Source organism: Amphiprion ocellaris, chromosome 12 (genome assembly GCF_022539595.1).
Source record: "Amphiprion ocellaris isolate individual 3 ecotype Okinawa chromosome 12, ASM2253959v1, whole genome shotgun sequence".
Taxonomy (NCBI): domain Eukaryota; kingdom Metazoa; phylum Chordata; class Actinopteri; family Pomacentridae; genus Amphiprion; species Amphiprion ocellaris.
The window spans coordinates 12,540,787-12,559,248 of record NC_072777.1 but is presented as its reverse complement, the minus strand read 5'-3'; the positions used below and the strand labels follow the sequence as shown (position 1 = coordinate 12,559,248).

Sequence of the window (18,462 nt, the reverse complement as noted above, 5' to 3'; positions counted from 1 at the left end):
ATCTTTCTCTTTTAAAAAGAAGATAATGATGGGATGTAATCCTAATCAAGCAGATTTTTATTGTCAGATATATTTGAATAAAAGAATTGATCAACTTAAATAATTCACTCTCTATATATATCTGTATAAAAATAGATGTTTATTGCCTGAAAAGGAATTCTGTGGTTCTACACAAGACTGCACTTCCTGTGTGACTTGACTGTGTGGCATATGATAGAAAATAGAAGCTGAATGTCAAGAACCGAATCATAATCTTTAAGAGGTGAATTTTAATTTTGAACACTGAATGTAGGACTGAATTCAATTTCAGAGTAGATTTAGTTTAAGTAATTGAAAGTCTGTGTTTTAATAACATTTCAAGTTAAATTCTATTTCAAATTATGTAACAGATAATTTTTGAAAACACAATTATTCAAGTTGGGCAATTTCAATTTCAAATTATGTGATTTAATTTATTGTTTAATACCATTATTTAAATTGAGCAATTCTATTTTAAATTTTGCAATTAAAATTTAATTTTTATATACAATTACTGAAGATGTGTAACTCAGTATCACAATATGTGATTCAAATGGTGGCACATACTTCTGCAATAGATTTGATTTTCTTTTATTTACAATTTTCTTCCAGAGTAAAGTCGCCGCTGTAATCAGTAAAACGGATTACAATGGAAGCCTGTGATCAAAGTAAGTCAAACCCTTGCTAAGAGCCTCAGTATTAACCCAAGGTACTTCTCTTTTTGGATCTTGAAGAAGTGAAACGTCTTCGAGAACCAAAAAAAAGAGAGAAGTCCAGCAGCTTTTTGCTGAAGCTCATGGGGTTACCATGACCCGAATCATTGAGAATCTGCACAGACAAGTCAAACTTATGCACATTTTTGCTTTGTCCTTGCTCTAAGTTAAAGCAGAAACTCCTAAAACGTATTCTACGTGTTTTCATTATAATTTTGTCTTGTAATACCGAGTTTAAATGCCAGTTTGTACCACTGCTCAGCCTTCATTTCGTTGGGCAATATTGACATTTCTGGTTTGCTGGACGCGTTGCCGGCCCAGCATACTTCGTACCAGCGACGTGTGAATAGGGGTGGTCCTGAACTGTGAAGAGGGGAAGGCCTTCCTCTATCTATTTATTTTTTCTTTTCTCGCACCCTCCCACATATTTAACGTCGTCATATTTGCATTTTATCAGTATATGCGGACTGTCGACGGTTATTTTATGTGTTTTGGTGTCGAGTAAAACACCGGGACGCCCCCCTCTTTTGGTTTGTCGGTCGTAACGTCCGAACGTCCAGCTGATTGCTTTGAGTGCCGTTCAATTATTCCAGTTCAAACTGAGCATTTTTGTTTCTCTTAACGGAAGGGTTTTGTGGCCCAAAAGGATCGAGTTCGCCGCCTTTTCGCCGACTTGTGGACTTTAAAAGAAAAGGGACCTTTATCGTTTTGTCTAACTTGAGTGCTGGCTCGTTTGTCTCATTGAACGACCAGGCCCCGGACTCATCCCCAGCCTCGCGTTTCCATATCGTTTTTTTTTTTGTTGGAAGTCATGGGAGACACTAGTGAACGAAGCAAACCTCCGAGTCTACCTCCTAGGTGTCCCTGTGGATTTTGGGGGTAAGTGTTAAACCTCATGTAAAGTATATTAAACCTTAAAGTGAAGGCTAAATCCGGATGAAATATGCTCAACGGGTTCAACTAGTCCAAACCCATTGTTGTTGTTCTGTTGTGCAGGCCGAGGGTGGGGGGTTGGGAAGTTAGCTAATAAATAAACCTCCTAGCTTGAAAACTAGCCAAATTTCCTCTGTTTTTGAAGTTTACAACCCCACTGTGGTCCTCCGAGGGGCTAGTTAATATTTTTAACCGTGCTATATCGTGTTTTAAGGCAATTTGTGAACCCAGGAGATGACGTACCCGAGATAGAAAATGATTTATTGCCAGCAGGTTCCTTTTAAACATGCCCGGTTTTCGACACCTCGATGAAATAAAACGACCAACACTGAACTTCGGTTAAATCCTCTGTATTGACTGTGCTGATAAAGCTGTTTTTGAGTTATTTTACACCCTTTACATTCGGTCTTGTCAAGTGGTGGATGTGTGTTGCATACCGGATGTGATTCACTGTGTTACCCCATAGGAAAAATGGCCATATCTAACCTTTAATCTATTTAACAGTCAAACGTGACTGATCGCTTCTCCTTATAGACGTTTAAGTCCATAATAGGAGACAAAAACCTTCAGTGTGAGACGATTACTGCCATCTCATTACTGAGCTCCACACACACACACACACTGTTGTACCCACCGCACAGTTCTATCAATGATTTCAGGGAGGTAACCTGCTGCTACTGTGTGAAATACAACCAGGAAGATAATAGCTCCCCAGTTTGAGCAGCTGTCAGTACAGCGCGTTGTCATATGACTTGTCATTTCGTTACCAACCCCTTCTCCTCCCCCGGCACTAGCTCCCCGATTGCCTTCATTTTGTGGTGTCCAGAAAGCCAACCTGAACCCACCTGTCAATGTCAGGTGACACAAATGGCAGCGTTGTGTGTTTATGGCCCGGGCTGGCCAGGCTCAGAATAACACCTGGCCTGGGCCTGCTCTCTGCCCTGTCCCATGCAGGCTCCTCGCACATGTCACTGAAACTCAAGGCCTCTTAAAAACATCTTGAATAAGGTTACATTTAACCCTTTAAAGGATTGGATTTAGTACTGAATCGATCCAAAAGCATGGATCGCAACTACTCACCTTAATAGGAATAATGACACATCTCCCAACACTATTGCTTATATACATGTTTTTTGTTTTTGTGATTTAAGTAATAAATTGTTAAAGTCAGGTCGTAATGATAGAGTGGTGATACTTGTTGTTACTGTTCAGTTTTGACATTTTGCTTTTGTTTAGTAGTTATTCTTCTAATTTAATTCAAGTCTTGTCAGGGTTTAACAGCTGAAGATAATATTATGATCTAGTGTACACTACAGCTTAAAATTAACATAAATATTGTCATAACTGCAGTATCCCATTCTCCGATGCTGTGGTGTCTCAAATATGTATCAATATAAAGGTGCTACATAGATGCCCCAGCCTACACATCATATTCTTCAGAAGAAAAATAGATAAAAACAAAACCACTTCCACTAATGTTATGGCCTAGATCACAGTTTCAATGTATTTCAGAATAATTGCAATATAATTTACCTTTTATTTTCTGCATAACATCAGCTCTTATATCAACCAATGCCTGGTAAAATATGCAATTTATTTTTCAATCGACACCAGCGACTACATCAGGTTGTTTCATTCTCTAGTTTTTCCTCTAATCAGTGAAATCACCTGGTTGGAATAGCAACCTGCCGAGTTTATGCAGACCAAGATTCAATGAAGTATCCCGTTATATGAAACTAAATCTGGGCAAGGAAAGTACTGGCTGATATAATGTTGATGTTTAATAATAACAAATCTGATGACAATACAGCAGCCATTGTTTATCTCATTTGGCTAATACCACTAATCTAAAAACTAATAAAGGCATAAAATGAACTGGAAAAAGAAACTGATTAAATCATTTATCACAATTTTTTGTATGCGGTTAATTGTTAACTAAAAAATTATTGATTGCAACAGCACTTGTCACTGCCCTTTAGTCAATATAGTATGCAATGGTGACATTCATTTTATTTAATTGACCAGTTCTTTGAAGTTTGTATGACGTAATGGTACTTAAACATCAACTTACACACATGTCAGCTCCAGTGTATCAGCAGAAGAATGAGGGAAATATTGTAAATACTTGAGTGCTGTCCTCTTCCACGGTTGAAGGTTAATGGTTAGTTTTCTGTGTTCGCTTATCTGTGTTTGTTTTTTTTCCCACCCTGCTTGCTACTGTTACATGAGTGAGTTGTGTTTAAGCACCTCAACAAGATATTTGACTTGGATGTGTCACGTTTTCTGTGGGCATAATCAAATTTTACCATCTGGTCTCCAACTTGGATCATCACCTGGGAGTGCAATGGAGTACATTTTGACTTAAAGAAACATAATTTATCACGTTTCTGGTAAAGTGCATACATTTTGTCTTTATTAAAACAATACTTTGTCTCTCCCTTTTTTCAGCTATAATATTTGGATACATTTCTGTATGAATTGGTATTAATTTGAAGTTTAAGTGTTATAAAAGACTTGGTAGTGTTAGTCCAAAATGGTCTCAAAATTCATTTTCCATTGCATGTGGGTCGTCAGTAGCTTGGTCTCTGCAATATATGATTATGTAAATGAGTTTTCGTTTGTTTTATTGTGTTGCTGATGACACACAAATCCAGTACAGGTGAAAATATTCACCTCCTTGCTGAAGGTAAAAAGCGTCTGTTCAGGCCTTTCCTGCTGCATTGACCACATAGATCCTATAGGAACAATGATCAGAATACCCTACGAAGTTCCAGCTTGTGTACCATTGAGGGGACTCAGCTGAGAGAAATGGTTCAGTCTGACATATTGTGGTGGTTTGGACATCTAAGAGAGATCCAGAAGGTGTAGGAAAGACATGCCTGTAGCAAAGGCTATGCCAAACTTCAAGAAAGCTAGGAAACAAATAGATTTCCAGATTGAAAAACACTAAATGTACAGTTTAATGATTGAAATCAGAAAAAAAATCACTACTTGATGAAATCACTTATTGTCCTGTGAGGGTGTTTAACATTAATAGTTGAACTTTAAGGTCACATGACATGCTACAGTATGCTAAATCATGATATGGGTGGTCTTTCTCAATGTTAAAGCCATGACTATTTATGGCAAAGAGCTTTTAAAATTGTTTTAACAGAAGAACCTCTAAGTAGGAGCCATAAAACAGGTGACAGAGAACTCATCCATTACACATCCACCAGACAACCAGTAACCTGTTAGGTTTAGCGGTGTTAGCCCTTGAGCTTAATGCAAGCAGGCTTTTGCAGCTGCAGAAAAAATGTAGACTTAATGTTTACAGATGTGTTCACAGATTTCTTGTTCAAAGGTGTTGCACATTAGTGTTTAGTCATCATAGCAGTAGGGCATCTAGTATTGAAGCCAATATTGGTAACTATTTCCTTTTTGCCTGGAGAACACTAATATGCAACAGCGGATGGAGTAGATTTGCACGTCAGAAGACATTTTCATCTCTCTGCTTGCATTCATCGATATTCATCAACAACAATAGCATAATGGGGAAATAATTTACTTTATTACAACCACATGCTCATGTTGTAGAGCACCTGTTTGCTGCTCCATCTTTTGTTATTTCTTGTCTGCCTTGAATGTATGGGGACACAAAGGCCCAGCTGTTAAAATGATAAACAAACAGAGGACTCCTGGGATCAAACCTTGGGAGAGTTCATGAAAGATATTGTGTTTCATGATTAGTCTGGGATATAATTGTCGTTTGAGATGTTGATATAAAGGGACAAGATCCTACGAGGGTTTGAGATGGCGACAAGAATGGGGCATGTCTTCCACATGTATGCATTGGAAATGACTGACAGATCAAAGGTTTTATTTAATAAAGACAATAATTTTATGTTTTGCTAGAAAATGATACTCGTAAAGACACTTTTCCTTTGCTTTCGAATGTACAACCTTTGTTTTTGCACCAGAAAAGTATTTAATAATATTAAGTGGAAGCAAAGCATGAATGTCTGAGGAGGTCAGTAACATTTACATTCTGTCCTGTCTTCACAGGTCCAGTAAAACCATGAATCTATGCTCCAAATGTTTTGCTGGTAAGTCATTTCTCATTACATTCTATTTTATAAATGAAAATAAAAACTTCACGTGGAGAAATTACTTCTTTAACCCTGGGTGGCATGTGGATATCATTCCACAGCAAAGAAGACATGACACAAAAGGAAGTGGTAAAGCGTACATTGCAAAAACACAGTTTTAGTGCCTCCCTGTGTTTGATTCTTTATTAATATTATATCACTAGTATGTATTTTTTGTTGGCAGTAAATTATGTGTGGCAAAAGTCAGACTTGGTATTAAATATATTTACTCTAAATTATCACTCTGAGTGGAATGTTGCCGTCTACTTTGGCAGGTTGCCAGCTGTCATTTGGCTTCATTATAAGCTAAAACTCAATTTGTCCAACAAAATGGGAACTAAAACCCAGGACTTTAAGGTGCTCAAGTGTTAAAGGCCTGTGAACTGAAGGGCTGTGATTGCTGTGTCATATTTTAGCACGTTTGTACATCCCTTGCCTCCAGCGGTTCACCTGCACATTTGTTGCTTGACTACAGACTTAACAAATGTTATTACAGAGATTCAAATTCCCACATGTATGCACGGGTGCATTTCAGGTCCCCTGTGTCCTTCACTGTCTTTCAGGGTTGCTTGCAGGTGGTTGCCTCTCACATTTAAATGGGTGAAACAGTTGCACATTCGTTTTCCGTCAAGTTGCTTCTTGGCAATGCAGAGTCATTCTCACTGACAGCCAGAGACACAGCTAGCAGCAGCTCGACGTTAGGTGTGCCAGCTAATTTCAGTTAGGAATGCTAATAATGCTAAGAAGTCATTCAAGGAAAAGCGAAGAACAAGTAAAGCGCCTCACTCTAAAATGATGTATTGTATATTGTGGATGAGTCAAGATGTCAAAAGATAATTTCTTGCATAACAGATGCAGAGACTCCATTACATTAAGCAATAATGTTGAATTGCTGCGAAGAGAGTAGCTGGATTTTAAGAGCCAGAATCAGCTGTGAATTCAGAAAGCAGAAGAAACTTTGTGGTTACAACGTTAATAGTTTTGTAGTTTTAGTATAACTACTGCATAGTGTAGAAAAATGACAATTTCAAGTTTGAAAATGTCAAGATATACATTAAGTTTTCCCAATGACATCTCTAGTCTGGTTCAGGTGGATGGGTTTAGGGTGCCCTGCAGCCCTGTCGGTGGCCATGGCAACCAGTGAGTATGGCAGACAGCGAGGACCTAAGGGCCCAGCTTTGAGTCTGGCCTCACAGATAGCAGTACTGCTCAGAATAGACTCAATACACATGAGTATGTAGGCTGAGCAGAAGTGGGTTAGCCCACATGTGGAGGAGAAACTAAAATCTAGGCTGACCTCCCTCACCCTCCCTTAGGTGGACGGAGGGGAGAGTAAAGACAATATCCTCATGGTTCGATAATGTCTGAGATCATCATTATGTATAGAAGCCCAAAGTGCAATGTCATGTCTCAGTTGGCAAAGTTAACTTATAGTGACGTGGCAATGCAGTTGAGAGCAGTTTTGACAATGTTGTGTTTGGTGCTCAGATGACTTGAACACGTTAAACTTGAAAAATCTGCTGATGAACAGCAGGTATTTCTTGGGCATTGGGCTTGTGCTTATTACACAGATGACAGATGGAGCTGTCAGGAAAATGAGAGGAGGGCGAGATGGAGTTGGCGCATTAGGGCTGCAACTAATGATTATTTTCATTATCTGTTAATCTGCGGATTGCTTTGCCTTGTATGCAATAAATCTTCAATAAAATTTCGGTGTATAAGATTGCAAAATGGTGGAAACTGCCCATACCAAATGAAGGAAATCCAATTAGATATCCTAAAATAATCACTGCAAAAACTGAAAAAACATTTATCATTACTGGATGTCATTTGTATTCTAAATATTCTGAATCTGTTGCTATTCATTTATTCTGGTTCCTGATGATTCTTGATTCTGATTCTTTAAGGGGTTGGTGGTTAAGGGTACTACAGCAGCAAAATCTGACTTTTACTTCTTACAGGATGAGCAATAAAAACCTAATGATTTAATATACTGCTAACAGTCACAGTAGATATTTTCCTGCAGTGAGTAATTTTACTCTAATATGATAGTTTACGTTTTTCTGATTATACTTACATAATTTTACCTTTTCAGTGTAGGACTTCTGCTTTTTCAAGGGATCCGAGTACTTCCTCACCTCTGCTTATGTCTGTTGACGTATACAAACAATTAAAAACTGGGTAAATTGAAACAGCTATGTTTTTTTAGCAAGTAAGGTCATCGCTGCCACAGCCTGACTGCACATCCCTGAAATTAAGGTGGTGACGTAGACCAGTGGGTTTGTTCTAGTAAGTCTCTTCTAGAGTGTGAGAAAAGTAGCAGCACAATGTTGAAGTAACCATAAACTGTTGTAAAGTTACTCTAATCGGTGCCTGGATGAGCATAATACTGAAAGTGTTTGTGTTGTCCTCGCAGCCTCGGAAGAGAAATACAGAATCCCTGTCCCATGTTCACACAATCCTCATACCTTCTTCACTTCTAAAATACTGATTACCATGGAAGGCTAAGAGGAGAAACACACAGCTCGATAATAAGATTGTGGCAGTGCTGGCCTTTTATCCAGTTTATGTTTTTGTGTTTATGTGGGCTACTTTACTGTCACAACTGTAACAACAGCAAAGTCCAAACTAGTCCTTGAATGTTGAAAGTTAAGGTTTTGTTGCAAGACAGTCACACAGTTTGAGCTGTTCCCCTGCTAATCAAGCAACTGAGCAGTGGCTGAGTAGGTTGATTTAGAATGATGCTAGACTCGAGATTCACTAAGACAAAAACATTAGGAGAAGGGAAGACATGCAGGGTTAGTTAGGGTTTCATTCAACTAACACAACTAATGGTGCAGATGGATAGCAGTACGCTGTTTAGAGACTAGCTCAAGTGAAATGTGTTCAGGACCTGATAAGAAGAATTGAACTGAAACTTTAATTCATGACTCCTTTGGAGTCCGACTTTTGGAACCGGTACCTAGTTCCCAACCTTGTTCATTACAGACAGCTAGAAGCAAACATGCCAAGCTGATCACTTCTGGCATATTTACTTAAAAAAACTTTATCAATCAATTAATCAAAACATTGCAATTAAATTTTTATTAACTGACCAATCAGATAGTTGACTTTTCAAACTATTCTTTGCATGAAATCCATGTTTGCTGAGGTTAATGCTTTTCCATCTGCAATATACATACAAGTCTTTAAAGCAGCTAGTTGTCCACTGGTGCTTCTGTAAATGTGCAAAGAAAAGCTAAGATCTGGACTGCACTGGCACATCATTTTATGTTGCTTTGACTCCAAAAACAAAGTAGATGATTGTTGACTTCAACAACTTTCTACGATGGAACCCTGGAACACGCTGTCGGGAGGCTCTGTACGGAGTTATATTTACCAAACAGCTGATGCATGATCGTTTCACACAGGAAAAACCAGGAGACCAAAGGAAGTGGAGAGGCAAAAGATAATAACATATGAGAGTTCTCTGGGCTGAGCACTAACTCACTATTTCACCAGACTTTTTTGTCTTTAGCTGCAAAAAAAAGAACTCTTGAATTGGATTTATAAATATATATACATAAATGTCTTATAGGGTACAGCTTCATTATGCAAATATATCAATATGAATCTGCCTTCCAACTGCAAAACACCATTTTCTATACATTAGCACTGCTGCATAAAGCCTATTGCTGACATAGTATGAGGAGGTGGGGATATGCAGCTGGCTTTCTGTAGTACACCATAAAAAGGTGTGTGAGTCATAGTTTCAATGTTTTCACTGTCTCCTTGTCATCTCTCCCTCCCTTTCTGTTTGTATCTGTTCGTTTTCTCGTCCTGTTTTTACATTCCTCTCTACTCCCCTACTTACTGTCCTTGACCACAGACATCCAGAAGAAGCAGCCAGTGGAGGACTGCACCTCCAAGCCCATCCAAAGCACTGGGAGTAGCCAATCACCCGTTTTCAGTAGCGAAACGAGCAGTAGCAGTAGCCAATCCCTATCGTTGTCGCCACCCTCTAGCTCAGAGCAGCCGTCAGCCGAAGAGCCCTCGCCCACATTTTCCAGCACGAGGGAAGGTAAGATCGATCAGTGTTTTCACACTCACATTGTACGTTTTTTTAAACTTGGGGAAACAAAAACCTGCATAAAACTACGTAATATTCTGTGAAACACTGGGAAAATAGTCACAGGGGGTCAGTGAAAATTGGCATTAACTTTGGATCACTTCTGCAGCACAGTATTTCTGGCAGAAGTGACAAGCACAGTACTGGTTGTCCATAGCAAGGTGTTGAAAAAATATTGGACTGTCTGTTCTTTTTGTCTTTATGTCCAGTGGGAAAGTACAGAGAGATATAGAGCATGGCTGACATAGAAGATAAAGCACTGACCGGATTCAGTCCCAAGATGATGGGGCAGTGAAACTTTCAGACACTCGCACCAAGGAAGCATCATTTAATGTGAAGTACATTGCAGAACTCATGCAGTAATTCTCACAACAATTGCCGACCTCAAGACTACATCAGCAGCGCTTCTTTATAGATGGCAGTAGTAGGGCTGGGTGATATAGCTGAAAAAATTCTTTATTTCAGTCGATCATGATAAAAACTGATATGTAAAAAGGACCAGCAGAACAAAGTTTAATTGGAATTTAACCACTTAAACCTGTTTATCGAGGTAAACGGGTAATAATCGTAATGATAACATCAAAAACATAAAAATAACTAAATATACATACGTGAATAAAAATGAGTAAGGATAATCTCCCCATGATACACATTAATTATAGAAACAAAATAAAACCCAGAGGTGCGCGGAGGGTGGCCATGGCGAGCTGCCGCACTGCGCTGAGGTTAAAGTTCCTGGGGGGTGATGGGAGGCCCAGGTGTCTTAGAAGACCTGCATGGAAGCCACAGGAGAGTGACGGAGGGCGAAGGGGCTCAAGGGATGCGATAGACTGTTGTGAACCTGGGTGGGAACAGGCTTTGGGGTTTGTACACACAACCAAACTTTGCATTTTCGTTATGTATTTTCATGGCAGGTTACACATAATACATGTAAGTAGAACTATTGAACATTCAAGTGTCTGTTGTCAGATAAATATTGCCGGTATTTCATTTCCCAAGTCTAGATATCACCAGAATTATGCCTTTATGGTTTGTACATTGTCTTCCAGTGGGTCCACATGGTTGTGTCACAGTAAGGAGACAGGAATCGGTCTGTGCAGATTTTGCTTTTTGGCACTCAAACAACAATCGCAGTCCCCCCTGTACAAAGTGACGCGTGGTGGAATGGCAACAGGACATCGCATACAGTTTGGGATACAAAAAAGCAAGAAAAGACTTTACTCTGTGAAAGCCTCTACTTTTTCCCAAATATAACTGACTAAGTATATTTACCATGTTTGTACCTTTGCAGCAGAAGATGCTTTACAGTCAGTATTATTGACTCAATTTTCAAAATTCTGAAAATGCAAATTTCTTTTTTGGCCACTGGAGGGCAGCAGAAATAATCTCTGAACACAGCATTCAACTTTTACAGTTTTTCTCAGTCGCTTTGGTACATTTCTCGAATCATCCTCGACATTTGCAAAACAGGAAGTGCATTTCTCAAAACAATTTGTACAAATAGCAAAACACCATGGATTACCTGCAAAAGCCAGTCTCTTGCTCAGAATCCTTATTTCATCTCTCAAAAGTAAAATCTGTGCCAATGAACATGTCAGTGCCATCAGAATGACAAGCCCTTGTGTCATTGTGTGGATAAGACGGTCAGATTGCTTAGTCATGCTGTCATTCTAACAGTGTTCTCTGGAGGGATGTTCTGATGTAAACTATGGCTAAAGTTTTGATGACAGTTATTGTAAATTGTAAGTTACACCTCAGTGTATGTGGGAGATTGATTGCAAGAGACTGGACAAGATTCACATTTACAATTTTACTGTTTGTACTGTAATTTGGTGACAGACCATGCCATTGTGCTACAGAAAGGAAAACAGTGCTGCATGGCACAAAGAAAAAAACCAAAGTAGAAATGTGAACATGGGACAGTCTCCTTATGGAAAACTGTACATGCAATGCTGTAGGAATTACAGTGCAGTCTTCCTACACCTCCTGATGTTCCTGTCTGTTGGGCCACAAATTCTCATCCACATCATAAATATCTTCTCTTGCATCTTTGAGTGATTTCAGAAAATCCTAACCCTTCCCTCAAAATTCACTTGGGAACAATTTCGAAATTAAGAACAGATTTAGAAAAAAAGTCTACTGGAAATGTATAGAAATATCCTGACACATTATGACAACTTGTTCAACCATTTTGCATGTAAAGACTTATGCAATGAACTAATGCCTAAATGTTGTAGGGGTGAGACTATTCAACAGAGACCCATTACAGTACATTTTGATCAACATGACATAATGAAGGAAACAGCAGAGAATTGTACAGAATCATTTACATGGATGTACCAAAGTATTTGCAACTTGTTCAAAGAAATGAGAAACTACTTTTTTGATGTGCACAAGTGACACAATGATGTGAAGATTGAACAAGTAGTTTTGAGAATTTCAATTCTGATCTGAGAAATGTACCAAAGCGACTGAGAAAAACTGTAAATGAATATGACAAATCCAGGTGTTGCAGAGCAGTGTTATGTAGCTGTTATTTGGAGACGTGTTTCTCCCCATTTGACAAACTTAAGCCGAGTGTTAACTAACCTCTTGCTCCGCTTTCAGTCTCCACTCTGGTCTCTGAATCTTTAGCTGCTTAATGTTCCACTATGATATTTGCTAACGGTGTCTGTCTGCTGTTTGGTACGGATATGGTGGTGGACAGTGGGTTTTAGCTGCTGCCTGCTGCTGAACTAAAACAGTAACTTTACACACTGGACAGCTAAACAATGAGGCTCAACTCACACAAAGTTGAGGAGAGCTTCGAATGACACCTTTCATACTGTCACCTCGTTTGCACTCTGTCATCTATAAAATATGCTTTGCCACGGTTTTAAAGAAAATGTCATTTTTACTCCAAATCAACATGTTCTCAGAAATGTTGTTGAAATGCTTGTTTTGTTTGTTCTACCATTTAATGGGGTTTTTAAAAAAATTTCGAACTGCTTTTGAAAGTTGTGAAGTTACCTAGTCCTGCTGAGTAGTTCAGTTCATCGCAAGAGTAATTATGTAATTATAGACATTTCCTGCTTCACTTTCAAGTTAAATTAGTATACAAAACATTCATGTTTGAATAAGACTCGTCACAACTCTAAAGGAATTACATTCTGTGCTTCTGGGGAAATATAAGGAATAACATGCAGTAAAGGTCCAGCCGGTCGGGAAAGTGGGGACTCTCTGTGGACAGCATTTATGCCCATGTGCTACTTGTCCCAGCCCCTCAGATATTGTTCCATCTGTTTTGTCATTTTATAGTAGGTTTTTTTTCCATCAGCATGGATGGACGTGTGGAAGGAGGTCATTTCATCATGTCTCACTTGTCCTTTAATTCTCCATCTGCAGGTGTGTCGTCCACAGAAACAGCCCAGGGCACTCTCTGCACACCCACAAAACGTCCACGAGAATCAGGTACAGCCGGCCTCTTCTCTCCTGCCAGTATCTCTGCATGGCCTGTCCCAGTTTAAGTGGTAACTCTTAACCCTGCTGATTGTTTGCAGCCTCGGGCTCAGAGAGCGAGGCGACGCCAGAGAAGCGACCACGGACGGAAGAGAAGGAGGGGAGCAGCGAAGAGGCCCGCGGGACACCCAAGCAGAAGAACCGTCGGCGCTGCTATCGCTGCCAAACCAAACTAGAGCTGGTGCAGCAGGAACTGGGCTCCTGTCGCTGTGGTTAGTACTGCCATTGCTTGAACTGTAATACCGCTTCTTTTAATTTCACTGCCTCAGTAACCCCATTGTGGCTGAAAAAAATGTCTCCAGCAGGTTTGAAAAGCAAGTTTGTTTTTTTTTTTTTTTTTGAAATTGCCCAAATTGCACCATTTATCATTATAAGACACTTCAGAATTGGACTCATCTCAAACTAATTGTGTTATTTTTGGTTTTACCAAAAATAACAGTGCAGTTACTGTTTGTGCAGTTACTGTTTGCAGTAATGAATTTTATTTTATTTTTTTTAAATTGAGAAGCCAGTAGTGAAAAGTTCTTACTTTTCAACTGAAATGTAGCACACAGGAGACCAGGACAGAAAAAAGATGTAAAATGTAAGCAGTAACATATTAATATCACGTAGAGCCTCTATTTTTGTGACACCTGTCTGCACTTGGAAAAATTGTGAAATTGTGAAGATTTTACCGTTTTTTGTAAAACCAAAAAAATCTAAGAAATTCAGTTTTTTTCTTTCTGTTCTTATGATTATTGACATTATAACTTTGTTATACTGGAGAAAAGACTTCATCTACTTTTTTACGTGACTATTCGGTTTCTAGGGAGATACAGGACTTAATGTAGCGATGAAAAATGAGCCCACCTTGATTAAAATAGTAACAAAAGAAATGCCCAGAAACAAATTCAGAGTTCTAAATCGTTGAAAGCTTGGGGGGAAAAAGCTAATGAGCAGATCTTGACTTAAGGTAAATTAGTCAAAATCCAATCTGAATCACTAGCATAAACAGGTATACAGGTGACACACACTTTTCTTTAAATTGGATGAAGATTCAGATTAAATTGAGATCTGCTGGAGAGGGCATGAAGAAGCATGTTGTCCTTATGAAATGGGAACAATCAAGCATATATTGGGGTCACTTCCTCCCTCACCACGTTGTTTCTGTTTGCCTTCCAGGCTATGTTTTCTGCATGCTCCACCGTCTACCCGAACAGCACGACTGTCTGTTCGACCATCTGGGCCGCGGGCGCGAAGAGGCTGTCCTCAAGATGGTGAAGCTGGACCGCAAGGTGGGCCGCTCGTGCCAACGCATCGGGGAGGAGTGCTCCTGATTGGCCACAGCGTGACCAGCCATCCAGTTAGAGATTAGGCGCTTACAAAGAAGAGGAGGAGGAGGTGGAAGGAGAGCTAGGAGAAATGACAAATGGGGTGATGGGTGGGAAGGGGAGGGAGGGAGGGGGGGAGGGAAGAAGAGGAGGAGGAGGAGGAGGAGGAGGAGGAGGAGGGCACGGTTGTAACATCCTACATCTGACCCAACGATTCTAGATCTGAGCTTGACGTCACCCTGTTGAAGTCCTGATTTCCTGCCTGGAGTGTCTGTCTGGACTCTGCTGTGGACGAGGCCGCTCGGGGCCAACAGGGGGCCAGGTGGCTGTTCTGCGGAGCCACATTCAGTATCGCATGTTCACACACACAGCCTTAACCCCATCCCCGTCTTCAGAGGAAGGACGCCGCAGAGACGGACCCAGTCAGTCGTACATCACGCACAGCTCTGCTGTATCTTGCCATGGATTCCTCCTCTTTGCTCACTCTCCTTTTTTTTTCAGTACAGGGAGTTATGGAAGATGAACTGTAGCGTTGGGCTGAACTGATCCATTTGGATTCTTATTCGAAAGAGTTTTTGTTTTATTTTTTTTCCATTACTTGGTCGCGGGTGAGGGGTCCAACTCTATCCCACGGCCGCTCCTCAGGTCGTCATCAAGGGGTTGGAGTATCAAACCTGTAACCCCACCTTCCTCTTCTTCTTTCTTCTTTTTTCTTCCACCAATGTCTAGATTCATGCACAGCATCACTAACCATGTTTTGCTCATGCATGGTTCTAGCAACAGTGTATTTGTGCAGGTTTGAGCGTGTCATTTGGTAATGTGAGGCAGTCCAAGGATGCTGTCATGGTTCAATTTTTTTCTTTCCCGTGTGGCTGTCATGGTGATTAGCTCTGTTTTTACTGCTTAACCACGGTGTCGTGGAGGACAATACAGCCAATCCCTGCCTCTGCTCACATGGACTGTTGACAAAGAGAAAAATACAAATATACAAAAAAAAGAGAAGAAAAACACACTAATGGACAAGAGTCACTCAGATAAATCCTCTGTGTAGCAGATCCTCTTCTCCCTCTTTCTCTCCCCTTTTTCAATTTACTGAGTGGTACTGTTGTTCTTGATACATTAAGGGGAATGCAACTGAATTTTTGTATTCAAATGAAAAGTTCTTCACAAAAACGTCATGTATCATTTGAGAAAAACAAATACCTGAAGTTCATCACTGAGTCTGCAGTTGTGGACGATCAGTCAAGAGTGCTAAACTGAGTACGTAAATTACATACTACCCTTTAAATAGTTCTATAATTTATTTCTTATTTTGTGTTTTCAGGGTAGGATAAAGTATCATTCAGTTTTCAGATTGGGGATACCTGTTCGGTATACAATAAGTTAAATATTATAATTGCTTTCTTTTTGACATTGATGGCCACCCAGGGCATCATTTCTGCTTGTGAGCTTTCACTAAATCAACGAGAGATCGGTTTATTGCTCAGTTTGAATCTGTGATTTCACGTTGATACACGGCACATGTCAGAATTAAGTTTCAAGGCAGAGAAATTAAACAAAAGCTGGTTGACTAGGAGACCGAGTACACTTAAAGAAAAGGAAAAAAAACAAGGTTACTTGGCAGGTTTTGAATATGGTCAGACTCTTAAATTGCCACTTTAGCAAAGTAACCAACTGAGACTGGTTGTTGTCAGTTTTATTGACATTTTTCACAAGTATTCAGGTGTGCAGTTAAACCTAGCAGTCTTTTTTGTTTTTTTTTTTCTGTAAGATTGACATCACAGATTCAAACTTTGTCTCTCCTCTCTGGTGTCTAATGATACCTCAGCTGATTTTGGCTGCAGAAATAACATGTGAATTCTTAAATTGAGTGGTTTTTCCCTTTCCTCATTCGTTTAGTCTTTGTTTGTCATTGTTCCCGACTCCTGCTCTTAATCAACACAGTCTGACTGCTTGGACTTTGTGCTGTGCATATTGTTCAGTTACACACATCTCTTCCTTCTTCTCCAAAAAAGTGGTATTCTACCAAGATCAACGTTTTCTTTGTGAAGTTGCAGAAGTTGACATTTTGTTTCTTCCTATTTTAATTTTTGGTTTGTTTGTTAATTTGGGCATTTTGCACAAGTTGTGGGTGCATTCAAATTAGAAATTATTCAAAACAGGTTCAGGATCTCCATAAAATGTACTTTGCAACATTATCAGAAGTGCAATTTGAGAATATTGAAGTGTACATCAGATTGTTTTAATTTGGAGCCTTCAAACATGAAGCGGTGGATTTCTTTGAATGTTGGGGAAATCAGAAAGCGTCTTCTTTTGCAGAATTACTTCATAAAAGTTGATTCGGGTTGAAAGCCCTTAAAACATCACTTAACTATGCTAATCCTCATGCACAAGTTATTGTTTCTTCTCGCCCTCACCTCTCCCCAACCTCCCATCTTCTCCAATGAGAACACAGCGAAAGATAAGGGGAGTTTGGAGAAATGTTGTGGCTGGTTCTTATTTTGATATTTTGAAAAACTTGTTCCTTTTTTTTGAGTGCTAATGAGAAACGGAAAAAATGGAGTATCTTTCTGTACCTTTTAAAGAAAAAATTATTTAACCTTATATCAGTTTGAGTTACTTACACCCTAGCATAGAGTGGCATATTTAGTTAAATGTATAAAAAAGCAAGAACATAATTCTGTCCTATTTTCTCCTTTAATTTTATCGTGTTCCATTTTCTGCCGAGGAAAATAAACTGGATTAGAGGATGTGCTGTGTGTTTGTGTGTGTTTATTGCTTTATCGAAATTTGTTAAAGATTAGTTTTTTTTCATTGTAGACTGCCAGGATCCATCTGAGATTCAGTTTTATCTGCAGTGACTTTTTTTAAGGTTTTATATTAAATTATATGTGTTGTATGGATTATAATTTTTGAGGAGAATGGCCTACAATGTTCTACAATCAGCTGGCCAGTTCTTAAGAAAATGTACTTCCCATCATGTTGACTGATTAAAGCAGTATGTCAGAGTGAGAGTTAAGAGATTGGAGCTGATTCAGGAACTGCAAATGGAGAAATTAGTCACAAAAGCCATAACTAAGCTTGATTTGTGTTTGTGGAACTCATCTGATTCCAAAAAAACTTGATGGAATTTACAGTTTTGCATTTAAGTACAAAGTGAGGGTGAGGATATTTATTAGTCCGTTTCACTGAGCTGTCTATCAAAGTAGTATAACCGTTGCATTCCTCGTGAGATAATTCCAGATTCCAGGCCTTTGTGAGGAATCTTTCTGTTGTGTTTGAAAATAATGTCTGCAGGTGAGGATTGTGGGACACATCTAAAAGATCCAGAACAAGGAAGGAAGTAGTGCACTTCCTTGAGTTGATTGTTTGCTTAATTGTAGCTTTCAAGGTCCAGACTGAGATATACACAACGCTGAAGTAAGCTCGGATGTGAATACTGGTCAAAAAAGTATTTAGCTTCTTAATTAGCAGCACTTCAGTACTGAACATTTTCTGCCTTTTTCCCCCATAGATATACAGAAGTAGTATTAGCAGTAAAATCTGATTAAATGTCCCCTGTTGTGTCTCTTTTCAGCAATCTTGAGAAAGCTTTCAGAATTCACTTTACTATGACTGTGTAACTCGTGGTTTTATTTGTTTCAAATGTGTTATTTCTGTAGCTTTAAATAAACTGCTGCTGTCCACGCCCCCTTCAGGAAGAAGACTGCCTGCATCTGGGATTTATATCCCTTTGCCTCTAACTTCTCTCTGAG

At 39.3% G+C, this 18,462-nt stretch overlaps 1 protein-coding gene across 1 annotated transcript; it reads left to right on the top strand.

Moving 5' to 3' along the window:
• The first annotated feature begins 1,104 nt into the window (after positions 1-1,104).
• zfand3 (zinc finger, AN1-type domain 3) lies at positions 1,105-14,817 on the top strand. The gene is made up of 6 exons (XM_023279994.3): positions 1,105-1,610; positions 5,709-5,749; positions 9,660-9,851; positions 13,284-13,349; positions 13,439-13,609; positions 14,559-14,817. Exons 1-6 carry the CDS (start codon positions 1,543-1,545, stop codon positions 14,711-14,713), a joined length of 693 nt encoding a protein of 230 aa, XP_023135762.1. The 5' UTR covers positions 1,105-1,542; the 3' UTR covers positions 14,714-14,817.
• The last annotated feature ends 3,645 nt before the right edge of the window (positions 14,818-18,462 follow it).

Coding starts and splice junctions, on each gene's coding strand:
- zfand3 (XM_023279994.3), top strand. CDS start 1,543: ATGGGAGACACTAGTGAACGAAGCAAACCTCCGAGTCTACCTCCTAGG. Junction 5,750..9,659: donor ATGCTCCAAATGTTTTGCTG/GTAAGTCATTTC, acceptor CCTTGACCACAG/ACATCCAGAAGAAGCAGCCA. Junction 13,350..13,438: donor AAAACGTCCACGAGAATCAG/GTACAGCCGGCC, acceptor GATTGTTTGCAG/CCTCGGGCTCAGAGAGCGAG.